Here is a 26,493-nt window from a genome sequence, read left to right as displayed (position 1 = left end):
CAATTGTCTTTAGAGGGCTTGATGTCTATTCTATTTGTGTACCATGTGGCGCTGTTCAGTTTGGCTATCTTTTACTTTGAAAATACAAAACGGAAGTCTGTCAACACTTGTGCTGTTTGACACTAGTGACAACCATAGACTGTAAGGTGACAACGTAGCAGCAGCAGCAGCAGCAGCAGCAGCATCTGGCTGCTGGTAAAGAGCAGAGCAGACTCCAGTCCAGAACAACAGACCTGCCCCCCCCTGTCCCCAGGATGATGGACCCACACACAGTCCTGCATGTGGCCAACTTCAGCACCCTGTTCGTGTGCATGGTGCTCAAGTTCCCGCAGATCTTCGTGCTGATTCGGGCCAAGTCATCGACCGGAGTGAGCCTCAACAGCCTGCTGCTGGAGCTGGTCGGGTAGGAGATTACACTCTTTACTCTGAGCTGGGGGCTGGGAGGACATGAACCAGATCCAGTGTTGTTGATCCGTCCACCCTGTTAGAGTTAAAGTACTCTGGTTAATTACAGCGGGAAGCTGAGCTGGTCGATGCAGTATGACTTTCTTCTTATTCATCACAGTAACTATTGATGTGGTGGTGTCTTCCTGTTCAGCAGCGGGGAGGCTGCACCCCCAGTGGAACAACCCACACCTAACTCCAGTCAAAGTGTCTAACTCATTGAAGCCGGTTACATATGAGAGATCTCTGTATTTCAGACTCAAGGTCCATAGGCAAGACAAACACAACAACACATAATAATAATAATAATAATAATAATAATGAATTTTATTTGTAATGCACTTTATATTGAGCAAACAATCTCAAAGTGCTACATAAGAAAAAAAAAAAAAAAAAAAAGGTAAAAGTTAAAATTTGGAGAGAGAACGTCTCCCCAAAGGAGACATACAGTAACACAGCATACAATAAAAAAGAATAAAGCTAAAAACATAAAAATAGAGATTACATAGTTGATATCAAAAATAGAAATTAATATAAAGTTAAAAAGAGACAACTGTACCAGTCTCCAGAAGAGAGATTGATACCTGACAGAGCTACAGTTGATGTGGGTCAAGCTATTAATTATATGATTTTCTGAGGTATCAAACCAACACACAAATCTCTTATATAATATAAGATTTCTGAGTACAGCCTTAAGGGTGTTGACATGTGCATGTGTAGGCTATACTTCAATTTAAAGTGGCTACTGAATCAAATATTTTATATCAAAATTAATATAATAAAATATACAAATCACTTGATATTTCATATCAAATAATAATTTATATCATGATAAATTCTGCATAAATCTTAACCACATCCCATGTTAATAATGTCAACACCTCCATCCTCTCTGCTCCCTCCCTTGGTGAGCATAGTGAAGTCGGTATAATGTGCATATCCCTTTTTTCCCAGACTAAGTGTTAAATAGGACACGCAGAGATTGTCTCCAGAGAGCTCACTGGCTGAGTTTTGACGCACTAAATAATCCCACTGTGAAGGCCTAACACTCAACTATTGTGTTTTGTTTACAAAGCTTTGGTTGGATTACTGAGCACAGAGAACAACTGGCCTCAGCTGGGTCTTGTTGTGCCAATCAGCTGTTCTGTCTGCTGCTTCTCCTTCACCTGACCCGGCCTTCAGGTCACTGAGCAGGAAGTGTGTTTTAAAACTTCACTATCTATGGATTTTTACATTCACTGTGTTGTTTGTGTTCACTGGTGTGCAATGCTGTCTAGATTGTCAGTGTGCTCTGTCTCTTCGGTGCCTGGCAGTAGCTGCACCGTCCTAAACCTCTCTACTACTGCGGCCGGTGAGCGATAGCCCGCTGTCATTGTGCATGTTAGAGTGAAATAGCCAATCCATAAAGCTGCACCGGCTAAAGATGTTTATGCAGTGATAAATTTGTTTTATCAGCCTAAATTACAAAGCACGGGCTTCAATCCAAAGGAGTTCCCTTCCCTGGTTAAATTGGCAAACATTCGACCCTAATCAATCTCTGGTGTTTGGCAGTGTCAGCGGTGGGCAGAGTCTCCATTACAGCATGTGACCACATCTTAAAGATGCAGTGAGTAATGATGTATTGCTCCACACACTGCGTGGACGCTGGCAGTAAATCAGCAGGATGTCCAGGTTTATTGATCAATACCCCCCGAAAGTGAAGTTCTTCCACCAGCAAAAACTGTTCAAGTCCAACCTGAAACTGAATGTGGCCAAATGTGCTTCCTCATCCAGACAGACCGTTCTACATTTCACAGCTCACCTAACGATACTACTACTGAACTATTTAATGATAACTATTTAAATTCATTCTGTCTCCTGAGCTGTAGTCGATGAGAGAAACCTTTTTCCTCTTTCACCTCTTCTTTGTAAAAAGTGTTTGAGTGTGAACAGTGAACACACAGTGTACACTTTAGTGACTCCACCCTCCAGGATTTGGGTGTAACCCAGTGGATTGATAATCTTAAAGGGATAATTCAACATTTTGGCAAATTGGCCTGTTGCCATAATCCCTATAGTTTTAGGGGTAGGTTCGTTACAACAGAGTTGTTTTCGAGGCAAATGCAGAGACTGTGTGCAGAAAGACTGCCCCTGACAGGAATGCACATTAGCAGTTTTGCATGAATTTACCTCGAAAACAACTCGGTCTTGTAACAGTTCCGTTATTATCTCATAGCGTGGTGAATGTGCAGGTCACAACTTGTCCACGAGAGTGTTTTGGAGTTGTTGGATTGTGTATTTGATGAGTTTGATGAGGGAAACCAAGAAATCCCATTAGCCTCCGTAGCGTAGTTCTGAGCAGCTCATAGCTCTGCTCCACCGTTCTGAAAATAGCTTGCACCAACAGTTAAAGGTCACAAACCTACTGCTGGGACACAGTTTAGGGAGGCCATTTTGCTAAAATGTTGAACTATCCATTTAACTATCTAAATGATCTTGTGCAGCTTTATCTTGAAATTTCATTTTGATTTCTTCTCATCAAAGCAACTTCACCTTGTATCAGTTTGTCAGCCGTCGTCTCTGCCTGCTATAGACACATAAACACATCCACATGTGAGCACCAGCATCCAGCTGCATGTTAGCTCAGTAAACAGGATCTTCAGCTGTGGACTCTTTCTTTTTGCTGCAAACTCATTAAAAGCCGAGTTTGAGCTTCTTCTGTTTGCTCATTGTGTTTGAACATATTAATCCAAACCACTTCCATGAAGGAGTGAGTTGAACACTGACTGCCACTGTCTGCTCCTCAAACAAAGAACGAGTCGGTCACAAGTGACACTGCAAATGAAAATCCTCCTCACTACATCAAAATTTCACTTTGTGTTACATTTGCTGTTGAGCTTATACCTACAACATAACAACCTGACACCATCTGCTTCACAGGTTCATTGTTTTTGTCACGTACCAGATGTACTATGACTACCCACCTCCTACGTACCTGGAATACCCAATCCTCATCGCTCAAGGTGAGTGGTCGAAAGGAGGCTTTGTCATTTTGTTGGAAAAATGGCAAACAGGTGTGCACTTATATAGCACTTTTCTAGTGTCTGGAATCACGCAAAGCACTTCTACACTGTTTGGTTAGTCACATTCCCCATTCACACACACATTCCAGGGCTCCAGACTGCCCCTAAATGGGGGCATTTTGCCCATAAAACTTGAGACAGTGCAAGTGAATTTTTCTTCTACTTGTGCATGTGCAACCAGTAAATTTGCTGTTGTTGTTTTTAACACTGGTGAAACATGGACTGGGTGACTCAAATAATCTGGACTCTGGTCATTTCAATGAGGGGATCATGAATGAAAAGGAAATGTGAATATTACCTTTGCAAGTCAATTTATCGTGTGCGCCGTAAAATTTTTTGCTTGCACTGAAATATTCAGAATCATTGGCCAGTATGTTTACACACACAGGAACTTGTTTGGGCACTTTTGTCTCATACACACTTTGTGTTCAAGTGTCAAAAGTACCCAGACAGACAAGAACAAGACGACATACAAAATAATCAAAATATGTACAAATAAAATATATAAAATTTAAATATATAAAATGTAAATGTTACTATACATAATATATGCAGAGACTGGGTTGTGCAGTAAGAAAATGTGCAATCAGGCGTAATGTGCAAAGAGAACCAGAAACAGTCAGTGTTCAGGAGGTTTATGGTTAACCCTATTCAAGTCATTAACTGTCACATACAAAATGTTTCAGTTTATTTTAATCGTTTTTTTTAATTTATTATTATTACAAATGACACTGTAACATTTAAATTCCTACCAATTCAATGTTACATTACTGTAGGTAAATGGGCCGGTGTCTGTGCATTTACCATTTGGTGCTGATCTGCCGATATGGCTCTGACATAATCTTTTTTGGAAAGTGACATCCCTACTACAGAGTTAGACAGTAATGTCTTCCATCATCAAACCCAGCTGAAGGAAGCATGCAGGCAGCCTACTGATCATCCACCCATCACTGTGTTATTCTAACCTGCCCTGTGTCCTCAGATGTCATGCTCCTGCTCCTCATTCTCCACTACAACGGCAGCCTGCGGCAGAGCCTGGTCTACGCCCTGGTGTATCCTTCCCCTGCACAAGTTTGCTGCAGAAGAAAACTGGATGACGAACTGTTAATTCAGTTTTTGAAGGGAATTAATGACCCATTGGCCCTTTTTTGGATTCTCGTCTATGTCCCGTGTTATTACCTTAACGCAATGTGCTCAGGCTGGTCGGGGGCTGGAGGCTCCTCACTGTGGAGAAGTGGATCATAGATCTGGCTATGGTAATACATCAGTGCAACATCATAAGTCACAGTGTGCCAGACAGTAAGCAAAAAGAATGGCACGTCATCTGTCAGGAGTAATGAGGTGCAGGTCTGAACAGAAAGTTAGCCAGGCCTCATTGTTCCTGGTTTATCTCAGGAGGACACCAGGACCTTGCAAACACCGAGTTGTCTCATTGGTTAATGAATGGATTTCTCCTTTTAAGGGACTGAGAACTTTTAGAAGCTGGAGAAGATGTTTGAAACTTTTTAAAGCGAAGCTCAGCTAAACTGGTTATGGTACCTGTGAACAACAATGTGTAGACATGACTCTGACTCCACTCTCCTCACAGAGCCTGTGCACGTTCATCAGTGCAGCCAGTAAGTTTGCCCAGCTGCAGTGTCTGTGGAAATCCAAAGACGCTGGACAGGTCAGCGCCCTCTCCTGGGGCATGGCCACATACACATGCATGGGTGAGTGTATGCAACATTAAAAAAAAACTCTTTCTTCAGATTTTGTCTCTGTTCAGACTCTTGGACATTTTTTTGTAATTATCATGTTTCAACATTATCATAATTATGTTATCGCAGCTCATTTGAAAGAAGCATTTTAGCATCTACCAGCAGCCCTACTGACTCCTATTATTCCATCAGGCTCTTTAGACACTAAATGCTTCACTGTGTTCACCAGCTATTGGCTGCCTTTGTCTGCAGGTAGCATACACTGGTTTCTACATCTTTAACACATTATTATGAAAAATACAGATTATTACAGCTTTAAATTTGACTTTTTAATGACAAGGAATTTAATTATATGGCAAATTTAAGTGTTCATGTCAATGGTCCAATCACAGGAGCCCAATATATTATTATGATTATAAGTCATGTGCCATTACCAGTAGTTCACACCCACACCACATACAGGTGCATCTTAAGAAATTAGAATATCACTGAAAAGTTCAGTGAGAGTGAAACTCCTATATTATATAGATTAATTACACACAGACTGAACTATTTCATTTCTTTTAATTGTATTGATTATAGCTTACATTTAATAAAACCCCCAAATTTAGTAAATCAAAAAAATAGAATATTGTGAAAAAGCTCACTATTGAAACCCAGTGGGTCAGTGTATCTTTTGGTCATTGGATTTTCTTTTGATGAATGGGAATTAAAAATCAATAATCACTGCTTTATTCTATTTTCGTTTTGAAATACACAAAATAAAATTGAAACACAAAGCGTTCTTCTTTTTGAGTATCAAAGAACAATTAACTAAAATTTAATAACAGTTTGATTTTCATGTTCTATTTCATATAACAAAAATAAAATCACTAGACGACAGAAACAAAAAAACAAACTTTTTTTTCATATTCACTGACACTGGACACTGGAAGTTATCATTTACAAGGCAAAGCTGTGGGCCGGATTCAGACTGGTCTATCAGGCCAGTTGATAGTCTTGCCTGGGCCCGGGTTGGAACGAGACAGTCTTAGGACCCCCACCCCCAACTCAAATATTACATACGGTAACTATTTTTTTTCCACAAATAGGCCTATTCTGAAACAGTATTCTGTAATTTAATGCCCTGGGCCAGGACAACAGACCCGTTTCCCCCCCCTTATTGGCGGGGGACAAAGTCTTTACAATGCTCACAACATACAGAGTAGAAGAAGGGAAAAGGGAGATATAGCAGGTCCATACGTTGGGGACTCAAGCTTCTGCCATTTTCATCTTAAAATCTCCTTTCTGCCCCCACTTTCATCTGATAAGCGTACTGATTTCTGTATATGTCAGGCCTTGTTTTACTGTCTGAAATCATATCCGAGTAGATTTTGGCCTACAGAACCACAGACACACAGGTACCGTAGTGCTCATTGGCGCTCTTGCCTTGAAAATGACAACATCTGGTGTCAAAATATATATATAATATATATATTTGGTCTGTTGACTGCTGATTTTATTTTTTGTTATGTGACATGATTTGAAAATCAAACTGTTTTTAAATTTTAGTTAATTGTTCTCTGACACTCAAAAACAAGAACACTTTGTGTTTCAATTTTATTTTTTGTATTTCAAAACGAAAATAGAATAAAGCAGTGATTTTTGATTTTTAATTCCCATTCATCAAAAGAAAATCCAATGACCAAAAGATACACTGACCCCAGTGAACTCCTGCAAAACACCTGAAACACCTGCAAAGGTTTCCTGAGCCTTTAAATGGTCTCTTAGTCTGGTTCAGTAGCTGCACTATCATGGAGAAGACTGTTGACCTCCATCATGTTCTCATTTACTCCTGTATATATATGTATGTGCAGTGAGGACTTATAACCTGGCAGCACAGAGGATCTATTCATTCACCTGTGTCAAGGTGGACAACCTTTTTTATAAAACATGTCATCACTTCTTCATTCTATCCTGTATGATTATGGTCACAGTGACCTTGACCTTTGACCACCTGAATCTGATCATCTTATTCTAAAGGCCAAGTGACACATTTGTGCCACATTTGAAGAGATTCCCTGAAGGTGTTCCTGAGACATTAGAGGAGGATTTGACAGACAACCTGAGATCTCACCATCACTGATGCAGAGAAAGTCACGAGATACTTTACCAATTTATGAGACGTTCTCCTCTCCCCCCTAAAGTACCATTACTGTAACACTGCAGTTCATGAATATGCATCGTACTATTTACTCAGCTCTTAATGTGATAAATTAGCAATCCGCCGCTTCGTTAATGAAATATTAGACGCTCTCTTGGATAATGAGGATGTCACTGACGCGGCTCCCTCTTTGTTTCAGCGCGGATCTACACCACCACCATGACGACCGGGGACATGCAGGGTAAGTTCCACTGAATTACAAATGACTGTGGGAGCTCCACTTTCCCAGAAAAGAATTTTTAATGATCTCTTGAACATTTCTGCAGGAGGATTTGTTCTCTAAATATCAATCATCATAATTTAACATGAGTAATGGGTTTTTTTGTGTGTGTGCGATTGTGGTGTGTTCCAATGGGGAAACCAGGAGTGCATTGAGGAGTGAAATTTTCTAAGTGAGCGTCTTGGTGCTCAGTCACCAGTATCTTACTATGTTAAAGGGATAGTTCAAAATTTTGGAAAATTGGCCCATTGCCATAATCCTTATAAATTTAGTAGTAGGTTTGTTACCTTTAATTGTCGGTGCAAGCTATTTTTAGAACGGCGGAGCAGAGCCGCGAGCTGCTCAGAGCTACGCTACGGAGGCTCATGGAATTTCTTAGTTTCCCTCATCAAACTTAACAAATACACTATGATATCACCACGCTATGAGATAGTAACGGAGCAGCTCGCGGCTCTGCTCCACCGTTCTAAAAATAGCTTGCACCGACAATTAAAGGTAACGAACCTACTCCTAAAACTATAGGGATTATGGCAATGGGCCAATTTGCCAAAATGTTGAACTATCCCTTTAATGGTTAAAATCGATACCTGGGCTAATTTTATTCCCAACCATTAGTTTTTAAAGCCTGATCTGGGTTTTTACATATTTTAATAGGAGAAAATGCACTTACAACCTGAAATGAAACCCGGTGACTATCATAAACTCTTTATCATTTCACCTAAGCCGTTTTGAACGGGCAGATCCTTTAGCTTTTCTCCAATGATCCGTCCCTCTCCCTCTGTCACAGTCATGGTGCGCTTCGTGGTCATGACCCTGCTGAACCTGTGGGTGCTGCTCACCGTGCTCTACTACCAGAGACGCAGCAGCAGCAGCTCCAAGAAGGACGACTGAGCTTTGAAGATGGATTCTGTCGCCACACTGATCTTCACCCTGTTTACACGGTTACCTTGGACACAGCCAGTACTGAAAATACAAAAACTGACGCAACGGTTATGGCAGATGATTTTGTAATACTTTTGCCTGTAAAATGTGCTTTTTTATAATGTTTTTACCTCAATTTTGTACCCACACATTTCTTTTTCTAACATTCTGGAGACCAGGGGCCGTATTTATCAAGCGTCTTAAGAGTGCCATTTCAGTCTTAAGTGCTGAGAATTTGGGAAATACAGTCCTACTCTCAAATTTAAGAATAAAAGCTACTTATCAACCTTTAAGTCTAGGAATCACTCCTACTCCCCCAGATATTTAGGAGACCTCCACTGTCCTAAGTGGTTAAGAGTTGCCAGTAGGGGATGGCGCTGAGAGAGAAACGTGTGTGAACATTCAGGGAACAAAAACACTGTGGCTTTGTTTGATGATGAGCATCAAACTATATTGTTTTGACAGAGCAGGTATCATCCTTGTCCTAATAATCCTAATAAGGGATGTCATCTCACCAAAAACCTCACACAGCAGAGTTAAGGGTCATCACAATGCTTCAATTTCTTTCTTATTAATGAATTGGAGGAAACATTTATTTTTGATTCATTCCCAATACGGATGGGCTTTTCAAGCAAAAACCTATTCGATAATCACCGGGAACTATACGAGTATACTATATTATACTAAACACACACACAGAAATGAGAAGCGGCACCGGACAAACGGTACCACCAGCCCGTTGTTTTAAATCATGGACTGAAATCCAGCCGTTCCTCATTTAAAAATGAAATGACAGACAGACTACAATGAGAATCGGTCCCGGAGAATGTTGTAACGGTACTGCCCCTCGTTACAGCGGTACCGTTCAATAAGTCCTCGTCACAAAATGAGAGCACAGAGAGGACAAAGTCTCTTGTACCAGCGTAAAACTACGCTGGTACCGCTTCTCATCAAAGTCTGTCAGTTTCTTTTTTTTTAATATGTATTTTTTTTTTGGCTTTTTCACCTTTAATGGACAGGACAGTTGAGAGAGAGACAGGAAATGGGAGGCAGAGAGGGGGGATTCGAACCGGGGTCGCCTGCAGAGGACTACAGCCTCAACACATGGGGCGGGTGCTCTACCAACTGAGCTAAACACCGCCCCAAAGTCCGTCAGTTTCACTTGTTTTTTTTTTATTTGACAGTTTCACACAGAACTTTCTGATGGCTGTAGCAGTCTTTCATGTTTCCCCTCTGCGACAGTAAAAAGGGAACATTTTATTGTTTTCAGACAAGACAAGTCTCAAACTATTCTTTTTTTTTCATTTAATAAATGTATTTTGTATTATTTTGTAGATCATTGCCAAAATATGGTTGAATAATGAATATACACTCCTATTGGCCATTTAACTATTCACTGAGATATTTCTAAGATATTTATATATTCTTAGATAAGGGATTCCAGTCAGCGATTCTTTTCTTTTTTTTCCATTCAGTGATTGGTCATTCCCATGGACTCTGAAGTGACGTCATCCAAAATTCGGTTTACGGCACATACTGTAGGACAGTCGTAATTCAGCTCTGAGAGTGACACTTAAGATTCAGTCCTACACTTCAAGGTGAAAGTGTGAGTAAGACGCTTTAAGTGCAGCTTCCAGTGAAGAATTGTTTTGCTCTTAAGTCGACTCTTAGCAGGGTTCTTAGGAGTAATTCTAAGAGGCTTGATAAATACGGCCCCAGATATCTGCTTCATACTGTATGTGGAGACATTGTAGTGTCATTTGTAAGGACAGCGGTCAAAGTTTATCCGACAGCTTCCTACTCAGGACAAAAAGATTCAGTATTTTGAAAAGCTTTTTAGAAATGTACAGTTCTTTTCTGAACTATTTAATAAAGCAAACATTCAATCTTTTACATCATGGTCTTTCCAGTTTGGTCTGTGACAATCCTCTGTAGAATTAGACATATTTTAAGACAGAAATAATCCAAAACCAAAAGGCACATCCACATCTTTATTGTTAAAGTGGTTATTATTATAGAGCTGTTTGGTAGCAAACATGCAATCTGGATGTAGAGCCCTTAAATACAAAGTGGACAAGGCTGTATAAATAATATAATGTGCACTGTATGGCATGTAAAATATATACTGTGTATATTTATATGTATAAAACATGCTTCTTGGTTAAAGGAGAGCACTCGGTACACACATACACACACACACTCACATAGTTTAGTCTCTACCTGCTATATAAGCCACATACACACAACAATGTGCCCAAACTCAGAGTTTGGTTACTTTTAATACAAAAATATCAGGACAAACACTTAAAAAAAACTTTCAATGGAAATAGTGCTGCTCAGTATTTTGACTCATGGGATATGACTGCATACCTTCATTGTTTTTTTCTGCTTCTCATTGGTTCAATTCCCCTCGTGTTCATTTTTCAGGAACGACTTCAAAACTACATTAGTTAGCAGGTGGAGGCCTGTGGGTGACAGCACTCAAGTGTGAGGCCTGAAAAGGCAAACACATGCAAGTTCACTCAAGAGTAGTTGGTGATGAAAAGGGGGCTTCAGTCAAGTATATTTGGATAGAATACAATGCCTGTGTGTCGTCTCTGGTAAAGCCCAGATGTACATTCAAACAAAGGAGCCGAGCTCGGATCAGGAAAGCGTCAACGGTGCACCCCTTGAATTCAGTAAACATTAACCCTCAAGAACCGACAGTGCAGGATCGACAGATTGTCGAGGATCTCGCTTCTGGCCCCCTCCCCTCCCTCCCTCTCGTCTAATGCCATTCAGAGCAGGATTCTGTTCACTTCTAACCGTCGCTGTGGTCACACAAGAACAAACCAGTGATTCAGTCTGCGTTCGAGTCCGAAATCTGAATAAGAGGCACTCAAGGAATTAGTTTTGCTCAAATCTGGGAGGGTTTTTTTTTTTTTTTTTTCGCACTCCGTCCCCAACCTCGCCGACTTTCCCAGAAGTCACAGCTCATTTTGCTTAAGTACCTTATTCAAGTTTCGGTGACCCGTGTGGACACGCACCTGAAAGCGGAGTGGTGAGAAGCAGGAAGCTACAATCAAATGTGAGAAGAAGCCAAAGTACAAGATACCGTATCTGGGATCGAGTTCAACTGCAGGTCGAGTCAACAGATGACTGGTTAACCATCTTCTGAGTGTAGTGTTCCCCATTAAACCCTTAATATTGTTCATGATCATTTAACACAAAAAAAAAGTCCTTTTTTTTTTAATTTGGCCACAAGAATTCTTAAAAGGTGGATTGGAGAGTTTTCCTGTCGGATCCTTCAATCAGACACCGTGTCCTGGTGAGAAGTGTTGAGGTAAGTGTATCCCCTTCTTAAGAGCTCTCATGTTTCTGTGGGAGCTGAACCAACCACTCCAGCCCCCTCCCCCCACACACACACACAGAGACGCCGCGGCTCCCTGGTCGAGGGACTTCGGCTAACGTACTCGCAAGCCGCCCACTGCTTGCCGCCAAGATCGAACCGCTTCAGTTCAACGAAAAGGGGGGAAAACAAGACTTTGCGACTCTCACAGGCTGAAGCAGGACAGGGTGGGCTGTGGAGAAGTGATGTGGAGTTCAGTGTGCTGATCTGCAGATGGAGTCTTTGATTTAGGAAGGAAACACGTCCCGCCGCCTTTGAAGATGCACCGCACTCCCCGAGAGAGGTTAACTGGAGGAGGAGAGAGGAGAGGTTAGTCTCGGCAGATCCCACACGATGTGTTGAGAAGATTAAAGATTTCAAGAACATGAACTAAAGAATCCTGCATCGGTTCAGATCTTCACCAGGATTCTTTGGTTTCTCCACATCAAGACTCTAGAGCAGGCAAATATCAAATAATTGTCAAATATTGGTACAAAATTGTCCAAATTAAAATTTTAAAAAGGGTGAAGACTGAAATTGAATGTCATTTGATTGTCAATTTTCTTGTACTTTTACAGTGGGTAATGGTTCTTACATGTAATCTATACTACTTCACATAAACACTCTCCATCCATCTGATGCTGGCCCGGCCCATCCATCATATTTTAATCCTCATAGTGATCCCTTTGCCCACCCCTGCTATATAGATTCATACCAAATTACTTTTATGGTTTTCTGTGTGAATTCTGATGTGAGGGTTTCTCCTGGCTTTGATAAAGTTTCCCTTCATCCTGTTTACCCAATGTTAACAGCTGCAGCTTTCTACAGGGCCGACAGTACAACCTGAATGTCTGATTTGGACATTTTACATTGAAAAAGTACTTTTCCTAGTGGATAAACACAAGACAAACATATCGGTGTGTGAACTGTAACCCTGATATATCTCTAACAAGCTAAAAATCACACATTTCAGGCTCTGGTGTTAAAAAGGTGTGACCCAGGAGACAAAGATGAACTGAACCCTTTAAAACCCAGTGGTGAAGTGATCCCAGCTGTGTAGACAAATCTTCTCCTGACATTTAAATAACACAAACACGAACCACCACAAGGTCTGCGTCCCCACATCCAGTGCAAACAAGCAAACATACACACGTTCAGGAATGAGGTCGTTTACAGGGAAACATCTGGCTGAAGGCAGCCAGAGATGGGGGGCATAAGTCTTCACTTATACCAGTGTCCACTGCTGGATTCTTCTCGCTTGGTTTTAAAGCCATTTGACCTGCGAGGGCTGAGGTCAGAGAGCACGGGGTCATTTCTGACTGAGACATGTGTTAACAGGATGATGTCATCAGAGGGCAGCTGGGAAGTAATTGCTTATGTAGCTGATGTAGTCAGCTAACGGCGCTAATGACAGCAGCATTTTCATGCGGGCAGAAAATAAGGAGCAGAGGGTCACTGAGGTTTCAATATTCAGGTTACATCCTCAGTTTATTTCTTTAAAATACAAAAAAAAACACATCACTGCAGTTTGGGTGCATGGAAACAGTCTCCCACAACCACTGCACTGCACAGCACAGCACAGCACACACCGCACACAGTGTTACCATCATCAGAAATGAATAGAGGAAACGTCATCATCAATATCATCCAGCGCCCAGTGCCAGTCCTGAAGACCAAAGTCCTGCAACCTGGAAGGAGGAGATCAGCTCTGATGCCTTCACGTCTACAACTAACAGCTGCTATCACTAAATGAACTGATGGTTGTCATGGACACAGAGAGTAAAACCAGCTCCTCACGTCGCCGCTTTTTCAAAAACGCCTCTTACAGATGAAAAGAAACATTTGTGCATTGCTCTTGACCTTTTCAGTAAGTGGATGCTCTACAGACAGACTGCTATTAGCGGGTGACTGATAATAATAATAACCTGAAATCTCTAAAGGTCAACAGTGGACAATTTTCGCCACATTCAAACAGGACAATTAACGTGTCAAATGACTTGTGGGGGAACAGCCCGACCAGAAATAACTCTCCACAGACGTCCAGGACCACAAGATAAATAGGAATATGCACAGCAGCACTGTGGTAAAAGTGTATTTAAGTATCTTATCTTTTTATTATAGATTTGTGGATATAGTATATTTTTATTCAAATTTCATTGTTCTTATTCTCTATTGCACTTATGTGAATACTGCTGTAATACAGTCACGCCTGGGATGACTTAACTTGACAAATAATCAACATTGAAATTAATAGGAGTGATAGGCAGCGACACTGTATATGCAATAATTAATTATTGCATCCATCTTGACAGCTGTACTTTCAGACAATGCCCCCCCTCTAATGAATATGAAAGCAGGCTCCCACATGCTTGAGCTTCACACTGGTGACTTGTATCATCAGAACAGACATGCTCTGTGATTTTCAGCCTTCTGTGATTATATCTGTCTGTTCTGATGATACAAGTCAGTGGTGCTGAAATGTGTGTTTCTCTTCCATAATACACATTCTACATGTCAGAGGCGGCTTTTTTCTCCCGGCTTCCTTCTCTGTTCAAACGGGGCAGAGCTCTGTGGGAAACAGTAGGAGAGACACAGCCCGAGGGGAAACTGGGAACGGACAGCCCCGGTCTGGCACAACACCGGGTAGAACCAGAAGAACATATGGAAAAACACGCAAAAACAAGCGCATAACACCGAATGCGCTAAGGCGTTGCTTTGGGTTGTGAGCGCGGGTATTATCAGTACAATCAGAGCAGCCTACTAATGAGTTCAGTTCAGTTTCACATGACATCTTATTGACCTGACCCGACCTCAGCAAATTGAAGTGAAGATGAGAAAAAATGCAAATAACAAAATAAAATCAAATGATTATATTTTGAGAATTATTATGAAATATAATTTATAGTAATATAACATATTGAAACCTTATTTGCCATCATGCCCATCTTTCTAATTGCTTGCCAGTCAAAATATCATTCATGACATCATAAACTGTGTTGACCTGGCACACAAGCTGATGCTATCTGGGGGGTCTTTGCATGGAGAAGTTTGGGAATTACATCATCCCTTCCACTGTTCTTACACTCTCAGAGCCAGCAAATGCAGTACTGATCACATAGTGTATAAGTAATGTGTCTAGTTTAACTACAGTGAAGTGAACATGGACCCAGTGTTGTGGTAATTCAACCCCCCCCCCCCCGCCCCCGTCTGTGACTGTACCTGCTCTTGCTGGTGGGGAGCTGTCGACTGGGCCTCCTCATGGACTGGCTGGGTTGGACCTTCATGGAGGTGCGTGGCGAGGAGCGTGCAAACTGCTCTGCTGGTGGTGGCTTCTTGGGAATCTTCTTCACCAGCCTGCTCACCCACTTCTGCTGCTCCTCCTGGGACACAGCCAGCAGCAGCAGGTTCTTGGCCGTGGACACGTCGTAGTTTACTGGTGGTAAGTAAAGGACGGGATGGATTTTGAGCATTAACACTCCGGTTAAAGCTCAACAGCAGCAGCAGCAGTATTCCGCGTTCATATCTTGGATCTCAATGGGACAAACCTGGTTAAATAAAGGTTATTATAATAATAATAATAAAATCAGGCTGTGGAGCAGCTTACCCTTGCAGGGAGCAATGATCTCCTCCTTCTTGTCCATGTGGTCTTTGTGGCACTTGATGTGGCAGCGCCTGCACTCCAGAGCGGGCGGCGGCTTGAACATGTTCCACAGCGGCTTGGTGCACGCCTCGCAGTTGGTGGGGAAGTGGTAAAGCGTGGGGATGAACTCGTGGCCCTTGTGGCAGATGTAGCTGGACTTCTCTCCGATGGCCAGCGGCTCCACAGGAAACTCTGGCTCCTTTTTACTCTCACCCTCATTGGCATAAAGAATCTGGAGAGAGGACAGAAGATGAGGATGCATGTAAATCAACAATCGATCTATCGATCTATCTATGAGCTGAAACATTTTCTATAGAAGCTTTGAATAAAAGCACTGAAGCAGATCTGGGACAGACCTGGAATATCCTGGGAATCTCTTTGGAATCAGCTCGGTAAACATCCGTCTGAGTGACAGGCCGCACATGGAAGAGTTTGCTGTGCGATGGAAATTACTCTGATTAAATCCCATAATCAAAACACGTCACTTGCATTAATGTGAACTGTTGCATGTTAATACATCAGCACCCCACAGGAAATGAAAGCTGGTGACTGAGGTGTTGCACTCACTCTATGTCGAGCACCATGTAGGGGATGGACTGCTCTCTGTCCTGCTCGCTGTTGTAGAAGAGAATCTTCTTGCTGCTCACCACGACGTACTGCGGCAGCAGAACAGACACGGTGAGAAAACATGATGAATGAGCATGCCGTGCACCATCAAAGTCACGTTTATTCCCCTTTATACAGTACGTACCTTTTTCACCCATCCAAACTTCTTGGTGTTGTTTCTGACGGGGAGAGAGAGCCAGCCCTCCAGCCTCATTTCTGAGCGGAACAGAGAAGATGAGACATGAAAGACTGCATACGAGCGCACACACACACACACACACATCAGCCAGCCTCTATTTAGATAAACATCCTAAAAAAAGCAGCAGTTTGACTTTCACATCACAGGTATGAACTGGGCTTTATTCATATCAAGTGCAACATTTGCATATACAAACTCTACATGTTGTTGACTGGGTAAATAAACTTTTTTTTTCTCCTTTCTTATATTCTATTCAAAGTTTCAAATTCATACATTTATGTCTACATTTCACCAATTCTATTCTGTGTATGTAAAGGTCATGGAGCGAGCGGCTCTTACCTGTGTATGCATCATCAGTGTCGAAATCGGGCCCGCTGCTCAGACTGGCCGACTCGATCGACTGGACAGACAGAGACTGCAGGAGGTTCCTGAGCTGCTCGATATCACTGTCCTTACTGTCCAGAGCCATCTGCAGCTCAATACGCATCTGGCTCTCATCCGCCAATTGCTGCGATTCAGAAACAACAGAGGACACAAGGCCCGGTCAATGACAGTGGAGAGGACCGAAGATACTGTCCTGCACATGGTGCTGCAGCCTAGAGAAGCTATTGTTCATCAAGGAGAAGCATCCTCCACTAGGGCTGCAACTAACAATTATCAGTTATTCAGTCGATTATTTTTTTTCTCTCTCAATTAAACAGATTAAAAAAAAAACATTTTTAATTTGCTTCATCTCTTCATTCAAAAACAGAACATTATTTCAAACTGACAGTACAAAAAAGTGCACAAATAACAGGTCCCTGAGCTGTTATAGTAATAGATTATGAATAATAATTAAAGAAAAAAAAACTGTTGAACTATGTTGAACAGGCCATGGACTGACACAAAAAACATACAAATGCATGTTATATATCATCTTCCCAAATATATACTTTATTTAAAATTGTTGTTCATTGTTTAAAGGGACTTGAGCTAAATAAATGATAAATAAAAGAGAATTGCAAAATTATAAAACTGTTAAAAGGATTTGCTTCCAAATGCAAACTTCTTCTCTACACCTAGGCTGCAAACTAAGTAAAAGTGAGTGATCTTGTATGGCACTGTTACACACAGACTCTCACATTCACAAATGCACATTCTCAGACGCACACCATGTCATGCCATATCACTTTTGCAAAGATTGCAACACACTTTCCAGCATTACAGTACATAGAGTGAAAATGTTTACACACAAGAAGATTTTGAGTGACGTGTTAGTACAACAAATCTGAAAATCAACATGTGACCGTGCTACTTACTGCTTGCATTTCGTTGATCTCTCTCTGGTATTTGATGATTGTGCTGTTGAGCTTTTCCTTCTCCGACCTCAGCTCCAGCTGCAGCTTCCTGTTCTCCTTCTCCTTTCGCCGCATGTCTGAGTCGTTGCCACGGCGACTGCCTCCGCCGCGGACCTCCTTCCTGTTCATGATCTCTGCCAGCTTATTAACGGCCTGAGGACAGACAGGAGTTTTCAGAGTAATGTGGCTGTGAGAGAGCCGGGGGGTCTGATGGTGGCGCTTCACAGGGAAATAACCCTGATCCACAGGGTCGGTCTTCTCTAAAGGTGTATGTGTCAGACTGTCAGCCGGGCTCAGGCACAGTATGATTAACTCTGGTTCAGATGTCGCTTCACTCACCTGAGTTTTCAGCGTCCTCTCGGACTGCAGCTGCTTCTCGAACGCCTGCTTCATCTGGCTGATCTGCTGCTCCCAGTCCTTTGACTTATCTGACTCTGACAAAAAGAAAACCCACAAACACTAAAATGTGAAATGTGAAACCAACATCAGGAAGTAGCTTGCTGTAAAATTCAGAGTTGAAACATCCCAAATAATTTTGGCAATGGCCCTCCCCATGGTCAGGAAACACATCTAATAAAAATAACAATGTTACATATTATTGTACATGTTTTGTTGATGATTGCAAGAAAAATTATTACTATTAATTGGATAAAAGCTAACCCTCCCATGATCGCTCAATGGTTACCGACAGTAAAGATTTACTTTACTTTATGATGGAATATATGACCCCCCAGTTACAGCTCAAAGTACCTATTTTTATGAGAAGGTGGACCCTAGTTATTGACTATCTCACCTAAGACTCTTATATCTCAAAACTTAAATTTTATTTAAATAACAACTGGTATTATTATCATTTGACTTATTTTTTTATTCATTTATTGTTTTAAATATCTCCTTTTTTGGAGTTACAGAACTACATAAGGTATATGTGCTCTGCTTTTATACAGTGCCACCTCTGTGTGACAGATGAGACCCAATTTCAAGATGATCTTTTGTTTTCTTTTGTGATGTTAATATCCAGTTAATGTGCATTACTGTAAAGGCAATAAAGTAAAAAAAAACAGAAACATCCCAAATACCTTCCATTGCATCCCCAAGTTTGTTGTTCAGCTCCTCCTTCTCATTGGCCAGATTGGCGACATCACTGGTCAGGGTGCGGTTGGCCTCCTCCAGCTGCAAACACAACAAACAGAGAGTCTGACTGAGCACCGTCTACACTGTGTGCCACTGCCACCTGTTGTCCAGGCTGAAAACTGAACTCCATCTCTGATGTGCCTGAGCCTGTACTGCTGTGTGACGCTCCCCAAGTCGGAGGTGAATGCAACGCACCGAGCCGATGGTGATGTCCTTCTCGGAGAGCTCTTGACGATGGCGGGCCATCATCTCCTTCAGTTCCAACTCCTTCATTATCTTTTCCTTCTCCAGGTCTGAGTACTGCTCCTCGGCGATGGAGCGCGCCAGCTGCTCGGAGTCGGCCTTTGTCAGGGTGATCTCAAGCTGAGCCGCCAACGAGTCCCTGGAAGAAGTTAAAGAACAAAAATCAATGACCGAACAATCACCAATCACCGGCACCGAATCTATTTTTTTCTGGATTTTGGTCACGTTTTGGAAAATAGCTGTTTCTGAACCATGTGTTTAAAGCAGATTTTAAAACAGGGGTGTCAAACGTATGGCTGCTACTACAACAAGGCTAAAAACAGAGATCAAAATTATTTTTTTCATACAACTTTTTTATGTGGCGGCTTCAGGACACTTGGGTCAGTACAGACGAGCAGTATGGAGGTATTTAGATGTTTCATAGTGTGTGTTGTGGTCAATTCAAAAGTGAGCTCTATCCGCCGCCATTATATGTAAATCCGTTGCCAGCCGGACCCCTCTTGGAAAGCGTTTTGATAACTCTGAAAGTTCTCTAAACCCGTGAGTAGAAAATTGGTGAATTATTGATTTTGGGTGAAGTATCCCTTTATTAACAACAAAGAAAAGGGGAGTATTAGTGTTATTATTATTATTTATATGTTATAATGCTATTATTTTACTGGTTTGGCTCACTTAAGATCAAACTGTGCTGTGTTGCTTCTGAACTAAAATGAGTTTGACACCTGTTTTAAAATACTCTAATTCTTTCAAGCAGCAGCTTCACCTCTCCTCCTGCAGGTCCTGCACAGACTGCGTCACGTCTTTGGTGAGTTTGTTCCTCTCCTCACATTCGTCCTTCAGTTCGCGGACCTGGGTCTTGTACAGCGTCTGCAAAACAAAAGGACACAGGTCGAACACACACGCTCGCATTAACACGCATAATGATGCAGTGTTGTCAGCCTGCTACTGTACATTTACCCCTGCGAGGAATGATATATATAGAGAGTGAGCAAATGAGTCAACACAATAGAACAGTGAGCAAGGGAAACCCATTATTCATGTTCCATTAAGCAGCTTTTCAATCCACACCACATGCATTAGCCGCTGTAATAAAAGTCATGTTGTTCTGACGGCACATTACAGCCCACACACTCAGTAAGCAAGATTCAGAAGCGTAATGTGTTGTACTTTGTCATATTTCATCTATATTTGTGTTTAGAGTGCAGACTTACAGAGAAATACTGCTCCGCCTCTAACTGGTCCTGTAATTCCTTCATTTGTCCGTCTGTGTCCTGCCTTTCTCTGTGGATAAAAACATGCACTTGTGTGACTCTGGATCATGTTTTGAAGGTTTTGAGTGACAGTTACGGAGTCAAAGAGGTTGTAATGTGCACTGACTTGCGCAGCTCCTGGTTCTGTTTCTCCAGGCTGCGTTTGATGTCCAGCAGGTGGTTGGTTTCCTGTTTGAGCTGCTTCTCCGACGTCTTGAGAGCGTTGAGCTGCTGGTTCTGGGCCTTCAGGTCGTTCTGAGTCAGGATGCGTTTCTGTGTCTCCTGCTCGATCTTCAGCGTCAGGTTCTTCACCTGGAAGAAGAGACAAACCACAGAGAGGGAGAGACTGTTTATAACACCGAACTGGCTTGTTATTGTTCCGTCTGCACTTCCTGCTTCTGTATAACTGTTGCTCCTCTTCAATTCAGAATTAACACGGTGTTACATAAGCCGCAGGATTACCTTCTCTATGTTTCATTTAATATCTAAACACACACTTCACTGGTCTCCAAGCGCACACAGTCCAAACACTTACCTCCTCAGTGAGGCGGTCCTTATGTCTGCGCAGCTCGTCTAGTTTCTGTAAGGCCTGTTTATAGTCACAGTCCATCATGCTGCTGTGCTTCTCCAGCTCCAGTATCCTGTTCTCCAGACGCAGTTTGGCCGAGCGCTCCTCCGCCAGCTTCTGCTCCATCTCTGCATAAAAAGGTGAGGAGGTGAAGGAATCACTTTCAGTTGTGGTTTGTACACTGACAAAGTATGATTTGTTTTTACCAAACACAAAGTCTACAGCAGTTTAAATGTGTTGGGTTTTTTTTACGAGAAATATAAATATCTCTCGACAGTTTGATGGAGAGTAAACACAAGTTTTTACTTTGAATATAACGCAACATATCAGTTTCTTGTTTCTTGGGTTCACTAATTGCAAAAACATTTAATCTAACTGATCGATTGATATCAGAGGAAAAACATCATTGGTTCTGTGAGGTGTTCATGAATACTGATCTGATCTGGGCATTCAGTGATGATGAGAAGCTGTTCAAAAAAGCTGAATTAATATAAAACTAATATCACCTACCTCTGAAGAGATTATATACATCAAAATTAAATTGATATACAGAATTTAGGATCAAGTATTTCAAACAATCTAAATGCATCAAGTTATGTAACTTCCCTTTTGCAGAAATTATTGCAAAATTAAAAGTTGCAGTGCAGTGAATTCAGAGTTTGAGTCTGTCTCCCTCAGTTTACTGTCTAACATGGTGCAAACTGGGTAAACAAGCAGGTAATGGAGCAGCACTGAGGAAGTGAAAGGTTGGCGCTCTCACCCTTCATGGATTCCGACTTGGCTCCTTCTATAGTCACTTTGATCTTGCTCTTGTCCTCCAGCAGACCCCTGGTGGCCTTGTGAGAGCTCTCCTCCTGCTCCAGCTCCTGCTGCAGCAGCTTCAGCTTGTAGGTCAAATCGATCTCTTTGTTGTTCTTCTCCTGTACACAGCAGAAACAAGGGTGTTGTGAGAAACCCAAAGGATCCCCAACTTAGCCGGCCATCACCATAACAACAAACAGGCTGGCAAAAAAAACCCCAACAACACAGCAGTCTTCATTCATGCAGAAATACTGACAGCAGCAGAGCCGACTAAAAATAATGCTACAGCAAATACATTAAAATGATCTTAGTCAATGCTCACTCTTTATCCTCACTTATACTGCCAGGAAACAACAAACAAGAGAAGATTACTGCAGTGTTTCCAGGGTTACAGTTCTGAAAGGAGGGAGCAGCTTTGATCTGTAACATTATTTCACAACTTCTTTTCCACAATCAACTTCATAACTATTAAATCCGTAAAGTGTCACTGCTTTGGGCACCACAATCCAGACTGTTTCATCTCAAATCAAGATGGAACTCACTTCCTCCACACTTTATGAAACTTTCTTGTGTCATTATAAAAATCTGTGAAACATATCTTGCTCTATCAATAGCTTAATAATATGTTTTAAGTTTGTAACTGCTTGATGTGTGTGTGTTGGTGTGTTATCTGTGAGGGTGTGTGTGTGTATAATATCTTGCATTTATGTACGTGACAATGTCTGTCTTTATACTTATTTAGGGGAAGTCCTCTTTTTTTCATGGTAATTGTATTACTTACATTTTAATACATGTTTAACAAACAAAACAATATCTTGTGATTTCAACAGTTCCATCTGAAGTATCCGGTTTCAAGCCTCTTAGATGATTTTGCAGCTCTAAAAATCTGTGGTGATTTTCCAACATCGTACAGAAAACACAACAGTGGGAAGATGGCGAAATTAATGTGTGAAATGTTTTTCACAGATGGAAAATATGAACTAACAAGATCTGGGGTAAAAACCATTTGGGCTGTGTTACATGTAATATGGTGCATGTGTCATAATAGCAGTCTATCTAGACAGATAGTTAAGTACTGATACTGATGATATTTGATATTTAACATCTTCTTCAGGCTGATATACAGACAGCTTTGTTAAGGCCTGTATATCTTACTACAGAGTGAAACAGTAGTGGAAGGCTAAAGAAAAAAAGAATATGCTTAGTCATCTTTTCACACCATGTTTGACCTAGATCCAGATTTTGGTGGGTTACCTTCTCCAGGTCAGTGAGTCTCTCCTGAAGCTGTCTCTTCTCTGTCTCTGTTTTGGACAGAGCCTGTCTCTGCTGACGCGCCTCCTCCTCCAGGCCGGAGATCCGTCCTGCAAGATAAAGCCGAGACCAGTCCTCAGAGGAGTGTGTGTGTGTGTGTGTGTGTGTGTGTGTGTTTCAATAAGGAAAAACACACTGACCCCCAGACCTGCACTATCTGCACACACAGTCCCATCAATCAAAGCAAACCAGAGCTGTCACTGACCATCTTCCTATTGCCAGCGATTCCATGTGCTACAATGAGATTTTTTTTTTTTTAAATATACATACACACAATACAGTGATTAGTCACAGTCATCAGCTCAGGCCATTGTTTTGATTCTGAATATTTACATGGTTCAAGTGAACGACTTCTCTCCATTATCCCTGCTGATTGGAGGAAGCGGTTCACTGCAGATTTAATTACAGCACAGCAGCAGTTGACTCAAGCTGGGACAAAGTTAACTGCTGCAGTAGGGCTGGGACGATATGCTTTTCTCCCGATTCGATTTTTTGGATGGCGATTCGATTTATTCGTGTGCGCATTCCTGGCCAAGCGTACCGTGCCCAAGCACACCTCTTCCAACCGTGCCGGGCCAGGGAAGTGTACTTGCACTCACACTAGCAATAGAATCCGGACTTTAGGGGGCAAATCGTCAAAAAAGATATCGCGATATTTATGTGAATCGATTTTTTCTCCCACCCCTATGCTGCAGCTTCACATTCAAACTAGAGCTGCAACAAAGAATCAACTAATTGAAAAATAATCCATCATTGAATTAATCGACAACCATCTGGATAATCAGATAATCGATTTGAGTAGTTTTTTAAGAAAAACAAGTCAAAATTCTCTGATTTCAGCTTCTTAAATGTGAATATTTCTGGTTTCTTTGTTCCTTTATGACAATAAACTGAGTTTCTCTTTGGTTTGTGGACAAAACAAGACATTTGAGGATGTCGTCTTGTGGTTTGGGAAACACCGATAGATATTTTCCAACATTTGATTGACCAAACAACTAATCGATTAATCATTTAAATAATCAACAGATTAATCGATAATGAAAAGAATCTTTAGTTGCAGCCCTAATTCAAATTAATGCAGAGACTGAGACCGAGCTGTGTTAGCTTCCACTGTGACCTTGCCTCCATTCAACACAATCAGATAAAAAGTCTTTACGTGACAGTTTAACAAGGCCCACTGCTGCTCTAATCAGATTATGTTGAATTATTAGCCCTGGTGTAAACATACTCCTGTGGACAGTTGTATAGATGCATCCTGGGAGACGGCAGCACGATGATGGTCTGCTGCTGCTGCACTCTGACCAGCTGTGATAGAGCACGCTGGTCAGCCCTAGTTTCATTCAAGCGCTCTGTGTGCCAAACAGAGGAGGTCACACCTCGTCTCTGTAAATATAATTTACATACATATTGCTTATATACAAAGTTGTGGCCAGACAAACCTGTTGAAAGAAAAGCTCTTACAAAAACATTCAAATCGACCTGTCACACACAGAACACACAGAGTGAATGTGTCGTTTGCTGAGTGGATTCTGACGACAGTGCAAACACCTTTAGAGGCCTGAGAAGCCTCTTCGGTGCCCTAAGCGTTAGACAGGTCAGACACCAAGCTGCCCTCACGTACGTGCGTGTAAGCAGCAAGGCAGGCAGAAGGAAAACCACTTTAAGAGGCAGAGAAGCTTCATGTTTAGGCAAGGCGTGGAATAGAATTTACACCTCATGAAAATACAGGGAACCATGTTAGCAGCTCCTGAACGCTGAAACTGAAGTGACTTCAATTTCTCTTCACGCCTGCAGTCATGCACCAGGTCCAGATGTTAACTACCAAATCATTTCTCTGATCAGACATACATTCACATTTTCATAGTAGGTGTTGCTGGCTGCTTTCTGTGCTACATGTTCTTGGGTATACTATATTTAAAGGGTTTGCAATCCGATGAAATAAAACTGGAAAAGTCACTGTAAAATAAAATAAATATAACTCATACAGTGGCATGCAAAGGTTTACAGTAGGCACAGTTAATCATGTGGAAGATGTAATAATCTCCAAAAGGCATAAAGTTAAACATAAACACTCTTTTACAGTATTTTAAAGCCCCAGTGTGTAACTTATTTGGCTTTTTATTAGCAAAAATCAAATATTGCTTTCATAAATAGCCTATGTGTTTCACTGAAGTCGAATCACACCCGCATCCAAATGAAAGCTTCCTCGAATGAGTACCTTAGAATGAGTTGTTACAAGTCGTTACAAATACATAAGTGGGCGACGCACCGAACCGAGGCGGCCATGTTGCATCGCCATTTTTTACGTTCAGTGGCAGTGTGACCGTAGGTAACCATAGAAACTCAGCGGAGCTGTTAAAACTGTCACCACTGTGTAGTGTGAGGAAGGACGGAGGCACCCGATGTTGCATTCAGGTGCAGTCAGGCAGACGGCCGTCGGCAAACCAACCGGATGTCATTTTACTCGACAAGAGAAAGACGGTAAAACATGGGTCAGGTAAACAATATGACATCACCATGACAACATATTGTCAGGCCTGTATTGTTTTGCCTCGTGCTGGCGGACCACTTGTTTACATAGACGCTTGTTTATCCTGTTACATGCAGCGTCTGTCTGATGTCTGCCCGATTTCACGTGAATGCAACATCAAGAATACGTTCTGATATGCAACCGCACCGCTAGATGGGGGGAATTCCTACATATTATACCTTTAAGTAATATCAGTATACTATTGTATTGTATATTATTTTTGTTTTCTACAGTTTTAGAGTGAGAAAGGGAAACAAAGCAGCAAAAGAATGAGAAACCAGGAGACTTGAGCTCTCAGATAACTTGGACCAAGGTATCAGACAAGATATTTACTATTTACATACTGTGATAGTGTGTAAATACTTAGTAAATAAATACTAGGGGGGGGCTACATTTGCTGTGGGCCTTTTTCTTTTGTAAAAAAAAAAAGAAAAGAAAAGAAAATTATAGTGTTTCAAATCTAAAGGGAATGTGTCATCTGTAACTTTTTGCCTTTTGGAGATTATTTCACACTTCACATTAAAAGAAACTATGACCCAAACCTTTGCATGCCACTGTAAATCTAAAGACTCTCAGGCCTGATTCCTGATCCTGTCCTTGCTGCAATGTGTGTGTGTGTGTGTGTTTTGCGTCACCTACCCATCAGGTCGCTGATGGTCTCGGAGCCCTGGCTGTGCTCCCTCCTCTCCGTCTCCAGAGCCGCCTGCAGGCTGATGCATTCCTTCTCCAGACTGAGCTTGCTGCGCTCCAGCAGGCAGCACTTGTCCTGCAGCTCGCGCCCGTTGGCCTCCAGCTGCTGCAGCTGCTTGCTGCTGTCGCCCTGCGTCTTACGGAGCCTCGTCGCTGCCTCCGACTCAGCCCGCAGCAGCGTGTTGGCTTCCTCCAGCTGATGGAGACAAAGATAAGTCAAGATTAGTCTGAAGGTTGGTTTGGTTACTCAGCACTTCTTTCACGTCTTTG

At 41.8% G+C, this 26,493-nt stretch overlaps 2 protein-coding genes across 4 annotated transcripts in view; one reads left to right on the top strand and one right to left on the bottom strand.

Moving 5' to 3' along the window:
• The first annotated feature begins 146 nt into the window (after window positions 1-146).
• Window positions 147-8,731, top strand: slc66a3 (solute carrier family 66 member 3). Its single transcript, XM_085767811.1, has 7 exons — window positions 147-403; window positions 3,364-3,446; window positions 4,489-4,558; window positions 4,705-4,762; window positions 5,095-5,215; window positions 7,546-7,587; window positions 8,414-8,731. The coding sequence occupies exons 1-7, from the start codon at window positions 255-257 to the stop codon at window positions 8,515-8,517; spliced, it is 627 nt and encodes a 208-aa protein (XP_085623937.1). The 5' UTR covers window positions 147-254; the 3' UTR covers window positions 8,518-8,731.
• A 1,793-nt stretch (window positions 8,732-10,524) lies between these two features.
• Window positions 10,525-26,493, bottom strand: part of rock2a (rho-associated, coiled-coil containing protein kinase 2a) — a 44,034-nt gene continuing 28,065 nt past the window's right edge. Inside the window, exons 15-33 of one of the 3 annotated variants that reach the window (XR_015034752.1) lie at window positions 26,173-26,419; window positions 22,947-23,053; window positions 21,652-21,811; window positions 20,859-21,019; window positions 20,451-20,635; window positions 20,285-20,354; window positions 19,837-19,940; window positions 19,026-19,212; window positions 18,776-18,869; window positions 18,036-18,130; window positions 17,658-17,849; window positions 16,699-16,867; window positions 16,306-16,376; window positions 16,122-16,210; window positions 15,911-15,989; window positions 15,519-15,786; window positions 15,134-15,347; window positions 13,067-13,202; window positions 10,525-12,223 (exon numbers count right to left, since the gene is read on the bottom strand). Coding sequence is in view for 2 of the 3 variants with exons in the window: in XM_085767809.1 (XP_085623935.1) it covers window positions 13,524-13,602; window positions 15,134-15,347; window positions 15,519-15,786; window positions 15,911-15,989; window positions 16,122-16,210; window positions 16,306-16,376; window positions 16,699-16,867; window positions 17,658-17,849; window positions 18,036-18,130; window positions 18,776-18,869; window positions 19,026-19,212; window positions 19,837-19,940; window positions 20,285-20,354; window positions 20,451-20,635; window positions 20,859-21,019; window positions 21,652-21,811; window positions 22,947-23,053; window positions 26,173-26,419 (2,571 nt within the window). In the remaining variant the exon portion in view is untranslated. Of the gene's footprint in view, window positions 12,224-13,066; window positions 13,203-13,493; window positions 13,603-15,133; window positions 15,348-15,518; window positions 15,787-15,910; window positions 15,990-16,121; window positions 16,211-16,305; window positions 16,377-16,698; window positions 16,868-17,657; window positions 17,850-18,035; window positions 18,131-18,775; window positions 18,870-19,025; window positions 19,213-19,836; window positions 19,941-20,284; window positions 20,355-20,450; window positions 20,636-20,858; window positions 21,020-21,651; window positions 21,812-22,946; window positions 23,054-26,172; window positions 26,420-26,493 lie in introns of those variants that run through there. The other 2 variants (XM_085767810.1, XM_085767809.1) reach the window with 2 other exon arrangements.

Source organism: Trachurus japonicus, chromosome 22 (assembly GCF_045865225.1).
Source record: "Trachurus japonicus isolate A0001 chromosome 22, Traja_1.0".
Taxonomy (NCBI): domain Eukaryota; kingdom Metazoa; phylum Chordata; class Actinopteri; order Carangiformes; family Carangidae; genus Trachurus; species Trachurus japonicus.
Note: the sequence above shows the minus strand (reverse complement) of the source record. Positions and strands in the feature narration are given on the sequence as shown.

Excerpts from the sequence above, each read along its gene's own strand:
- slc66a3 (XM_085767811.1), top strand. The coding sequence starts at position 255 with ATGATGGACCCACACACAGTCCTGCATGTGGCCAACTTCAGCACCCTG. Across the intron at positions 4,559-4,704 it reads AGCCTGGTCTACGCCCTGGT|GCTGGTCGGGGGCTGGAGGC; the intron begins GTATCCTTCCCC and ends CAATGTGCTCAG. Across the intron at positions 5,216-7,545 it reads GGCCACATACACATGCATGG|CGCGGATCTACACCACCACC; the intron begins GTGAGTGTATGC and ends TCTTTGTTTCAG.